This window comes from Asterias amurensis, chromosome 5 (genome assembly GCF_032118995.1).
Source record: "Asterias amurensis chromosome 5, ASM3211899v1".
In the NCBI taxonomy this organism is placed as follows: Eukaryota; Metazoa; Echinodermata; class Asteroidea; order Forcipulatida; family Asteriidae; genus Asterias; species Asterias amurensis.
The window spans coordinates 3,710,488-3,723,060 of record NC_092652.1 but is presented as its reverse complement, the minus strand read 5'-3'; the positions used below and the strand labels follow the sequence as shown (position 1 = coordinate 3,723,060).

The 12,573-nt window shown below is 36.6% G+C and overlaps 1 protein-coding gene across 1 annotated transcript in view; it reads left to right on the top strand.

Annotated features, from left to right (window-relative positions):
• Window positions 1–12,573, top strand: part of LOC139937427 (NADPH oxidase 5-like) — a 53,724-nt gene that overhangs the window by 17,165 nt on the left and 23,986 nt on the right. The window contains exons 2-6 of the mRNA XM_071932568.1: window positions 5,148–5,313; window positions 6,883–7,033; window positions 8,810–9,020; window positions 10,259–10,458; window positions 11,715–11,915. Coding sequence (XP_071788669.1) covers window positions 5,170–5,313; window positions 6,883–7,033; window positions 8,810–9,020; window positions 10,259–10,458; window positions 11,715–11,915 — 907 coding nt within the window. The 5' untranslated portion in view covers window positions 5,148–5,169. The remainder of the gene's footprint in view (window positions 1–5,147; window positions 5,314–6,882; window positions 7,034–8,809; window positions 9,021–10,258; window positions 10,459–11,714; window positions 11,916–12,573) is intronic.

The window sequence follows — 12,573 nt, the reverse complement described above, 5'->3', positions numbered from 1 at the left end:
CGTGTGAAATGCAGCTGAAAGAAATATAAAACACGTTTTCATGATGGAAAGAAAAAAAAAGACATTAAAACATTGCTCCAGTTTCTGATAACAATATTTCATAAAAGAAAAAAAAACAGGAGAGACAGAAACGCAGAGACCGGCTGCAGGTTGAGCTTAGGCAATTAGTGACAGATGGTGGATTTCATTTACAAATCAGCAGGGGGTTACGTCCTGAAGAATAGGGTCAAGACCATTTAGGCCTGAAATTCCATCAAATAAATTCATTTAATTTACTTACGATGCCTTAAAGGGAAATAGATAACTTTGGTTTAACGAAGAGCGCAATTTATGGGAGATGTTTCGCTAAATGACATTTATAGTTACTATTTTATTTGTAATTAGATACAAGGAGACAACATTCTACAATTCGTACCTGATAATGATCTTTGATTTGTTCATCATTGCTATTGTTTTTTTACACTCTACTGGTTTGTAGCAAGAGATCGACAAATAAGATTACCCCAGGAATAAACCACAAAAAAACAAAACATAACCACATGTTTTCCCGCTTTTTTCTAAACATGAAGACAAACCACAAAAATGCTAATATTTTTAAACTAAGTTCCGTCGACATCTTTATTTAAGGATCGTTGGTTTACCTTATTAGAAAAGGGCTCTGCTAGGGTCGAAACGTCGGGCCATCAACTGCTGTTTGCATTCATTAAAGACACTGGACACTGTTGGTATTTGTAAAATAATAATACAAGACTTCAGACTTAAAGGCAGTGGACACTATTGGCAATTACTTAAAATAATTATTAGCATAAAACCTTTCTTGGTGACGAGTAATGGGGAGAGGTTGATGGCATAACACATTGTGAGAAACGGCTCCCTTTGAAGTGCCATAGTTTGCGAGAAAGAAGTACTTTTCCACGAATTTGATTTCGAGACCTCAGATTTAGAACTTGAGGTCTCGAAATCAACCATCTAAACGCACACAACTTTGTGTGACAAGGATGTTTTTTTCTTTCATTATTATCTCGCAACTTTGATGACCGATTGAGCTCAAATTTTCACAGGTTTGTTATTTTATGCATATGGTGAGATACAAAAACTGTGAAGGCTAGTCTTTGACAATTACCAATAGTGTCCACTGCCTTTAAAGTCTTTGAACATTTGGGAGGGAAAATCCCCTTTTCTTAAAAACTACATTGCTTCAGAGGGAGCCATTTCTCACACTGTTTTATATTATCAACAGCTCTCCATTGCTCGTTACCAATTCAGTTTTTAAGTTAACAGTTGTTTTGAGTAATTACCAAAATAGTGTCCAGTGCCTTTAAATTAACATAACAATAAACCGTTATTAGACTCTCAGCATGTTTTACAAACATAATGAAAGATACGCTCCAATGGACGCAGAAAGCAATCTTATAGGAACTGTTTACTCAAGTTATTACAGTCAACATGCCCTAGCATAGATCCAGCAGAGATCAAATCAAACATTATGAAAATCATTATTAATTTTTAATAAACTTCAATTCCACAATCAATCTTGTGTCAATGACACATCACTTCTGGACCATCTTGACTGTCATTTTTTTTCACGGTTGTCTTAGACGATTTTGAAGGTTGGTTTTGATTCAAAACAAAACTAACCTGTAGCGTGGACTATGTTATTTTTTTTGTAAATAATGTATATAACATTAGTAGGGTAAATGGCCTTAGCTTTCGATCCAAACCCGACCTTCGCCAGAGGCATGACCAAGTACAAATTAACACATATCAATCTATAGCAAAAGAAAGAGCAAGGGATTAAAGGCAGTGGACACTACTGGTTATTACTCAAAATAATTATTATCATAAAACCTCACTTGGTACCGAGTAATGGGGAGCGGTTGATAGTATAAAACATTGTGAGAAACGGCTCTCTCTGAAGTGACATAGTTTTCGAGAAAGAAGTAATTTCCCACGAATTTGATTTCGAGACCTCAGAATTTGAGGTCTCGAAATCAGGCATCTGAAAGCACACAACTTCGTGTGACAATGGTGTTTTTTTCTTTCAATATTATCTCGCAACTTCGATGACCAATTGAGCTCAAATTTTCAAAGGTTTGTTATTTTATGCATATGTTGAGATACACCAAGTGAGAAGACTGGTCTTTGACAAATACCAATAGTGTCCAGTGTCTTTAAGGGGAGGTATCCAGAATAAGCGGCAAACATGTAGTCAATCAAAAGTTACTAATTTATAAACAATTGGTGGCTATGAACCAACAGGAGTAAAGTAGTCATAATAAAGGATGGTAAGTGCATTGTATATATTACAATGCGGGGAAACACGAAGGGGTGGGATTGTCAGGATGCTGTTGATGTCATTCAAATAAATATTAATTTATGTAACCTCTCTTTCGTAACATTTCCAAATTTGACTCTTGGTAAAACTGTTTTCAGAGTTCGAGGAAAGTGTTAGAGTCAGTGTCTTGGCTTCGCTTATCTCGTTTTCTAGAGCAAACACATTTTTTTGAAAATCGCAGTCCCAAAATATGAAAGCAATTCTCAAAGCAAAGTTAATTAGACTTCGACGGTTTCATGTTGCACTGGGACAAGGCTGTAACTTCAGAGCACGTGGGTAACTTACCACGGGGAAGGGACACGTCTAACAGAAGGGAACGGTCCCAGAGGAAACATAGCCCTGAAACCTGGAAATTGCTTCAAGTTTTACGTGCTAGAAATCCCGCCTTTATGCTTGGTTACCACGTGTGGTTTCAGAGTCAATCGTGGTGTGGCAGGCGGCTATTTTGTTTTGGTTGGCATCAAACTAGACCGCGTAGACCATATGGTCATCATCCACACTATGATATATATAAGTGTGTGTTTTATGGGCAATTCACACCTTGATTTGTTTAAAAAGACACTTTGGCGATATCTGGTCGATTAAAGATGGTCTTATAACACCTTAAATTTAAATAGAAGTTTCTTATAAATTAGGTTTAGTTTACGATAGAAACACGTATTGTTGGAGTACAGTTTGGTACAATGTAGCCTTTTGACTTAATGCTTATGTTGGATCAATCAAAGACAACATATATGAAGTTAAGATACCATCCACTGAAGCTTGCAAAATAATTTGTTCATATACAAAATAGCCAAAAATTAATGGCAAATGGTAGTTTTTTTTTTTACAGTTTAGATATTTATGAAAATAATGATTTTGTTACGAATTTATCAGTGAAGACAAATACATAACGTCGACGAGGATAAAAACAAAGTTATGTTTATAAAACCCAAATATTTCAGACAATGTTGACAGTTTGAATGAAGTTTTTTTTAAATAACGTTCATAAAAAGGGTTTTGAAAAAATTTTGACGATGCAAAGACGATACAACTTGTATCCAAATAGAAAAAAAAAAACACTAACAAAATTAGAAATTAAAATGAAATATAGATGTCTTGAATTTACACATGCAATGACAAAACGACATTAATGCTGACATAATACAGCAACAATGCGACAGTAATGGTGACATAATACCAATGTCAAGGTGACGTTAATGATGACAGAGTAACAATGACAAGTCGACAATAATGGTGACAGAAAACAAATGACAAGGCGACGTTAATGATGACGGAGTAGCAATGACAAGTCGATAGAAATTGTGACAGAATACCAATGTCAATGCGACAGTAACGATGACAGAATACCAATGACATTTTCCAAAACAACAAGGCGAGAAAATGAGTAGGAGTAACCAGACAATTCCACCAAACAGATGCAATGAAAGGTTGAGGCATGTTGACTAGACGATTGATGCCTCACTCTAATGCACACCAGATGCAAGAGTGATCGTCAAAACCCTTTAAAGACCATCCCCTCCGGCGTCCTCGAAGCTTAAGAGAAAATCTCTAAATGATCTCAACAGATTTGAAAAAGAAATTTCTTACACTTAGCCATCGGGCTCTGATGATTTGCTCCATTTCTATCTCGTGTAAATCTCCCCTGAACCAGAAACACGGTGTTGATGATATGGTATTTACTTGTATTTTAGAGTGGCGTGAAGTAATGGTTGTGATGCCTTTTTAACGAGTGTATAATAAATACTTTCAGATATAGGAAAAGTGCAACTACCAATGAAGTTTATGTAACTTCTTATATCGTAAAAGTTACATATGCTACATTATTGTTTTGACTTTCCATTGATCCTTTTGGTTCTGCTTTATCTGTGATAGTAGGTCATCAAATTTCTGGTATTTTCCAAGAGGATTATGGCGAGATTTATTTTAGAAAACACGACACGTGGAGAGCCATATCCAGATGCAGATAAATGCTTTTTATAATTTCAATATTGGTTTGTGCAGCTGTGGTGCCATGCCAAGAAATTACAGCCTCATATAAACTCGACTTGGGAAATAAGATTGCAAGAAAATGCTATGAATGTTAATGCGTAACAATGTGGAGAAATCAAAATAGTTTGAGTTTTATATCTGACTTCCCTTTTACATTAAATGTCATTAAACAGAAACCTCTTTGCGTATTGGTCAAATTAATTGACTTTTACCCTTACACCGGTGTGTATAACTCAGTTCTTTCCCGAGTTCTGTTCAAAACAAATCACAGCCATATACTTCGGTGGGATTTGAACCACTGACCTTTGCAATTCTAGAGCAGTGTCTTACCAACTAGACCACCGAGATTGCCCGGTAGCTAGAGGAAGTTCGAATTCTATGTTTTACCAGCGGGTTACTCGGGTGGGATTCGAACCCAAGACCTTTTGCGTTGGCAACTGTAGATAACCGAGATTGCCCTACTCCTAGAGGCAGTTCTAATCCTATGTAGCAACGGGCCGCAACGATATAATAGATTTATATTTGTTTTGCGGTAACACCATGTGTGTGTCTACTTGCCAGGTAGAGTTTGGTCTTTAGAGAACTGTCTGGCGATATTTTGCCTCCCGAAATCCGAAAATCTACTCCGCGGTGGTAGAATATAAAGCAAGACAGTTCTCTAAAGAGCAACATCTACCTGGCAAGAAGACACACACACACACACATGGTGTTATCTTATTCAATCAAATAATATATTAATACCAGATTTAATAGATGTTGACTTTTGTTTTCGTTTGTTTGTTTGTTTGTTTATTTGTTTGTTTGTTTGTTTACTTGGCAGACTTGTTGTCGACCAAGCTGTGATGGAGAAAGGAGATGATTTCCGAATGACGGTGGAAGATGACGCTAAATGGCTGGAGTGGGCACAGAGACAGTTTGCTGCTATTGCTGGCACCGATCGTCTTATTGATTGGCAGGAATTCAAACTGGCCCTCAAAGTTAAAAAGGTGGGTTCTTATCCTTTATCAGATGTTTGTAATATAATATGACCATTAAATTAATTGTTCCCAAATGTCAAATTAATTTGTTCAAGAATTTGTATAAATATTTTATTGTTATCTTATGTAATGTTCGTTGTTGTTTCTAGTTTTTAATAATAGCACAAAGCCCCGTTCCCCTCAATTCAATTCAATTCAATTCAATCAATTCAATTTATTTATTTCATCACAGATTACAAGTAAAAAGTGAAAATTGTTTTCCCTGTGTGCACTAAAAAGATTCAATATGTAAATACTTTACCCAATCAACTCAAAGAGATCAAACATTCAACAACCAAATGCAGACAATGGCTTTAGAATATAAGCACCCGTTTTATCAACAAACCACTACACAACCTGTATGGTAAATAAATCAAGTGAACAATCAATCAGTCAATCAATCAATCACTCAATCAATCAGTCAAGCAATCAGACAACTATTTCAGTCAATCAGCAAGTCAGTCATCAAAGTTCACGTATACATTCAAGTAATTATTGACAAGCTTATTTCCCCCACCCCCCAAAAAAAAACTTTCAGGAAGCATTATTGTTCAGACCAATTTATATAATATGAATAATAATTATAAAGGCTTGTAACGCGCACAAGAACCAACATGATGTGTGTTCAAAGCGCAGTAAACCAAAAACAAAACGAAAGAAAACAGATACAACTAAGTTAGTCCTTGAAAACCTGTGACATAAGATAAGTTTTAAGAAGAGATTTGATTTCAGATTTGTTTTGTATCGAATACCCGTGCAATCGGGGTCACTAAACACAGACAGATGCCAAAAACACAAAAAAATGGTTTTAGACTTATATAAAGAGCTCGGGCAAAAACAACCCTCGTGATAAAAAAGTGCCCGCCTCAAGGTTGCTCTTTTTGAAAATGTGATTATCGTTGACTTGAAAGAAGGCTAATCAACCGATATAGGGTAGACTTGTAGGGACTAGAGTCTGTCATCTAATAACACCATGCTATGGACCGGACTTCCCGGGGTGTTAACCGTCACTAGAGACTAGATACCATCGGTAATTGTCCCGTTGTATTCCCCGATGCGGCTCCCATTAGAAAGAATGAAACTACAAATTGGCGTAGATTTTGAGTGCAAATATGAAGAGGTTGAAGGTAATTATCCTTCGTAATGTTTTCCCCCTGAAAGCTCTTTGGGGTTTGGAATGAGACAGAGAGTGGTTTTAGGACGTTGACATCATTTGTTTTATATAGGACTTTATATGTACTGATGATAAATAATTCACTGTGTATAGTTGACCGGCCTCTTTACACACTTTGAAAACTGTTTTGAAGTTGTACTTTTAGGACATTTTGTAACATGGGAATAATCTTGTTTGCAGCTAAGGATTTTCGATGAATGTAAAACTGTTGTATATTATGCAACTTATTTAAGTGTCGTTTCACAAAAGGGTTTTTAAATGTCTCAACGACATCATATGTTTGTTCTGTGACTGATAAATTATGTGTGTTCGTCCAAAGGTTTTTGCATGTATTCTTTATAATTTTGTTAACTTCAATATTTCAGGAGTTTTTCGCCAAACGGTTCTTTGCATTATTCGACGCAGACAACAGCGGTACCATTAGTTTAGATGAGTTGATGGACGGACTGCGCATGCTCACACATGGAGAACCGGCTGAGAAACTTCGATTCCTCTTCAATGTTTATGACGTAGACGGTAGGTCAAAGTTCATCTGCGATAATAATGATCCAGTTTTCGGACATATTAAAAACGGCTAATTTGAATTATATTTTGCTGTATATTGGGTTGAAACGTGTCCATTAACTTTTTTTTTTTAGCATCATAGGTTTTTTGGTTGGTAAGCAGTTTTTAATTCAACAACAGCTAATTATATTTTCTTATTTACAACAATGCTAAAGTATTCATCTTTCACTTATCTGTTTGAGTGTTTGTTATATTCTAGGTCGAACGTGGTGACATGTCCATATCAGTCATTACATCCATGGATATATCTATATTTTAGTGTTGAATGAAATCAAATAGTAAAAAAAGGGGGAAAAACGAAACAGGCAAAATAATGGTCATTACGTCAAAGAACTAAGATATGGTGGCGTTACCTTGACCATAGCACGATTTTAATGTCAATGGGTCAGCCTTTGTTATAAAGATAAATACATACAGAGTAAAGAGAGGGGCTTTTGATTAGAAGATGAAAATCTAGAAATTCTAGTAATATAGTTCCTTTGAGACTACAATTTGACCGCACCACTTCCTTGGTTCTACAACGCATATCCGTTGTGTTTGAAACCATTCCGTAATCTGGCAGTTGCATGACTCGACATTTGTTTCCATATTGCAAAGACGGTCTATTGATAAAAGGAGGTATAAAAAACTGCTAGAATAATAATTATAGTAGACACAATACCAAAAGTGTCAAATATGGAGCCGTGTTCAAAATACATTCTTCTATAGAAATGCCTTTTATACAGAATACTGGACTTCAGAACAGAACTTAAGTTACAACAGAACGAACCGGGACAAACAAACAAAGAAAACGCCACTCAACGAGCTAGGACGGAACAAGAGGTCTAACCATATAACTAGATGCTCAAAAAGGTGAACGATGAACAACAGACGAAGCTAGTCAAGAAGAGACAAGATATTTCTGACGCAAATATAAGGGCATGACTGAGCTCATTTATGTTCCTTAGGGCCGTCAATGTTGAAATGATTTATTTTTTTATAAGATGAGAAATAAACCCTTTGTTGAAATTATATTAAGATTGAAGTACGCCGTTCGACAGGATATCCAAACAAGGCAGGCATCAATTAGAGTAACGCTCATGGGTAAAGAAATGTCAAATACAAATATTAGTTGACTAAAGCCAATGTTACAATCTTTTTAGATTAAATCGAATTCAATAAATTGTATATCCTGAACTATAGTGAAGTACTTCCAACCAACATAAGACAAAGTTATTATTTCAGATTTTTTTTTAAAGAAGTACCTTAACGAAAATGGCAAGATCTTTGCTGGATTACATTTAAAATGTTTTCAATCAATAAGAAAATTGAGGCATATGAGTATACGGTAGATTTTAATTGTGTAAATAAAAAACCAATCATTTCGAATACGCGAGTGCTTTTCTGAAAGATTCGCGAAAATCTCCGTTTACGTCATCACTAATGTGACGTCATATGGGAGCTCCAATGTGTGCGCCGCTTTGTTGTAGTGTGGAGGTATAACAAAATAGCTCAAGCACTTCCTTAAAGGATTGTCCATAATTTTAGGATTGCATTCTTGTTGGTGTTCGCGTAAAAAAAAAAAAAAATGAAAATCGAAAAATAAAAATGACAAAGTCTTTCTGCAGGTCAATATTCATTTTTTTCTACGCGTGATTATTTAATTGAGCGTTCAACTTGAATAGGTTTCACTAATGAGTAAACGCCTTAATAATGGATGAAGCTTGTTTTCCCTCTTCCTTCACACAGGCAGTGGTCAGATTGACCATGAAGAGCTTCGTACTGTCTTAGAGTCATGTATGGAAGAAAGTGCCTTACAGCTTAGTGCTAGCGTCTTAGATGATCTCACCGATGCCTTGTTCGAAGCTGCGGACGAAGACGATAGTGGAACCATATCATTCGAAGAGTTGCGACAAGAACTGGAAAAATACCCGGATGTCATGGAGAATATGACTATTGGGTAATTATTCACGTCTTGAATTAAGTGGTGTTTGAAGCTTTGCATGGTGTGAATATTAGCCGGTTTGCTCTCGACGTCTCGATTCGTATACTCTGCTCGTCTTTAGGAGAAAAATATGTACTATTTATTTATAATTCATGTCTTGAATCAAATTTAAGTGTACTGTATTGCGACTATAGCTAGTAGTGACGTTGAGTTGACATGGAATGGAGTGTGTCTAACAGCCCATCTACCTTGCTAAGGAAGGCAATATCAAAAGAAATGTTCAATTTGCATTTTATGAGATGAACGAAAATATCACAAACGCAAGTGATATTATGATGCATACTGCTAAAACTAGAAGGTAGCCACACTATAACAATAATGGCTAGCTGGCCCGGGAGGATGAACTGTTCAACTTTTAAAAAGTCAAAAGTCCGTCTCTAGCACAGCAACGTTCCTACAATGTTGAAAGAGTCTGTATATATAATGTTTGGTAATGACTCTGAAAAAAAGCAGTACAAACTTACTAGTTCGTCGCTCACACAATAACGTCTCTACAGTTGAAAGGGTCTGTTTATAAATACGTTTGGTACAATGACTCTAAACATTATTGTCGCAATAAAAAAATGCATTTTTGAAAGACTTTCCACTACGGTTCTGGAAAAAGATATCACTTTTTATCCTCAACAAATTTGTATACGAGATGCATAGCCGGCGTAATGTTTCTCATATAGTGTATTCTAGTTGTAGATTGTTCTTTCTGCGTGGACATAACCGTTCCAATTTGTCAGCAATATCTTGAAAACGAAACCAACATTCGAATCGAAATTTTCAGGGGATTAGTTTTATAGTCTTTATCTACAACTATATAATATAATTGAAACAAGTATTGGGTTCTAATTACCAAACGTATGTACAACCCTTAAGAGTTTCTGTGTGCAAGTCGCCAGACACACAAGGCCTGACGACCACTTCAAGGTGTAGACTACAATCAACTAATTTTGCCAGGGGCAGTTGTCACCTACACTGCTGAAACAGGGTTGGATGTAGGCTTGGGTATCATCCATCAGAAGCCTGACTGGTAGAGCAGAAAGCACTACCTCCCCGTGCCTTTTTTGTTTAATGAATTATATATTGATTTACTGTACAATTTGACGCAATTCAATCTTCGGATTGTGTTGTCTTTTTACATTTTTGAAGAAACAAAAAATTGATGAAATTAAATATTTTCTTTGTATTTATTTTGTTGATTGTAGTGCTGCTGGCTGGTTGAAGCCCCCAGACGATGAGCCCAAAGCAGGTTTTAAAATACCCAGGTATCTGACGTGGAGATACATCAATAATAACGTACGCAAGGTTATCTTCGTTGTTGCCTACTGCCTCGTCAATGCAACATTATTCACAGAAACAGCTTACAGGTTTACTTCTATTGGGAGCAATTGGTGTTTAGTCATCGGTAGGTACCTTCAGGTCAATTTAAAAACTCCTCATTATAATTATATTAATCATATTTATGGCCTAACGGTTTAGAGCACCGGACTCAAGCTCTGTGTGGGTTCGAGTGCCAGTCAATAAGCAAGACACTTAACCATGGTGCTTGGTCCTTCGGACGGGACGTAAAGCCGATGGTCCCGTGTGCTGTGTTTAAAAAGTAGTGCACGGGAAGAGAAGGGTGTCGCACCGGTGCTCCTTGTTTGATTGGCAGTATATTGCGCCACAGCACCTTGTAAACCACTACATGGTGCTGTGTAAAAGGAGTAGGTCTTATCATAGTTGGTCTCATAATTCAAAGGTAGTCCCACACACCTTGCAGGAAAATACTGTATGTTAAAGCACATTGAGCGCCACTGAGTGACGGATATGAGCGCTATAAGCCCCAAATCAGTCACTCCAGGCGGCACTTTGACCAAAATCAGCCTAACGTGACCCCAAAGACAAACCTACGCCACCCTGAACAGTCTAGCTCTAGAGTATCGACACTTTAAAACTCTACGATTTAGACTAAAATACAACCAGTAGGTATTGAAGCAACTTATTTTGTCATGACTATTAACACACAAGGTAATTTACTTTAGTGGTTTGAAACTGAAGTCGACTTGTCTTTACAGCTTCAAATAAAATGGTCGAAGTGAAACTTTGGCAGGTTGTTTTATTAAGCTTGAATGCGCTCGTGGTAATTCCGGTAATTGTTAATAACTCGAGAAAGTCGCCAGGTTTCTAATGACATCCAGACTATTCATTATATACTCAATCATAAGGGATTTAAAATCGTTTTGGTACCTTCTGTAGATCAAGTTTTTGTCCATGACATGATTCCCTACTCACTGTGAATGAAGATGTGTGTTATATAACTTACATGCAGAAGTTTCAGCTACATTAGTCAAGTTTTAGAGAAAAAAGGTGAAAATCACAGAGCAATACTTTCAGGAGAGTCTCGTAAATCCGCTGTACACGCTAAAAAAATATGTTTTACTCACTAAAAGGAAAATGATTTTCGTGAAATTGTTTTAAGTATTTCTCAAAAACTGCAGCACCCCATAAAGACATATTCTCTACCTATACTGTATCATTATCTTTCAAGAGTGTAAGTTCAACGTAAATCTGCGGACGTGTGCGTTCTGTGTCGCACAAAAAGTACCCAAAGACTAACAGTAAATGATTCCGAACATAAAATAGTTACCCCTTTTCATCCATTTTGTTTATTTTCCGTAGCACGTGGATGTGGTCAATGTTTGAATTTAAACGGTTCTCTGATCCTAGTGTTAATGCTCCGACAGACATTAACATTCGTCCGATCAACGCGTGTAGCTCGACTCCTACCAATTGATCAACATATTATATTTCATAAGACGGTTGGATTGATCATTGCAGTGCTTAGCCTTATCCACACCGTTGCACATGTTGGAAATGCAGGTAAGCTTTAAGGTTGATCTAAGCCTAAGGATTAAAGGCAGTGGACATTATTGGTAATTGTCAAAGACTAGCCTTCCCAGTTGGTGTATCTTAACATATGTATAAAATAACAAACCTGTGAACATTTGAGCTCAATCGGTCAACGAAGTTGCGAGATAATAATGAAAGAACAAAACACCCTTGTCACACGAGGTTGTGTGCTTTCAGATGCTTGATTTCGGGACCTCAAATTCTAAAGTTGAGCTCTCGAAATCAAATTCGTGGATAATTACTTCTTTCTCGAAAACTACTCCACTTCAGAGGGAGCCGTTTTTCACAATGTTTTAAACTTACTACCAACCTTTCCCCATTACTCTTTACCAAGAAAGGTTTTATGCTGATAATTATTTTGAGTAATTACCAATAGTGTCCACTGCCTTTAAAAAAACTAATAATACTTTTTCACAATTTATAACACACACAGCAGCACAATTAGTGGACAATAACCGTTATGAAACAAGAAGAAATACTAAGTATTAGAGGTCGGAGGAAACCCAAAATGGGGAAAAACATGAAGTCAAGTGAGGACTGAAAACTCAATTCACATGTACATTATATAGGCTCTGGTCTGAGGTGGGTTTTGCACCAGGTCCACGGAGGTGAAAGGCAGGGAAAGAAA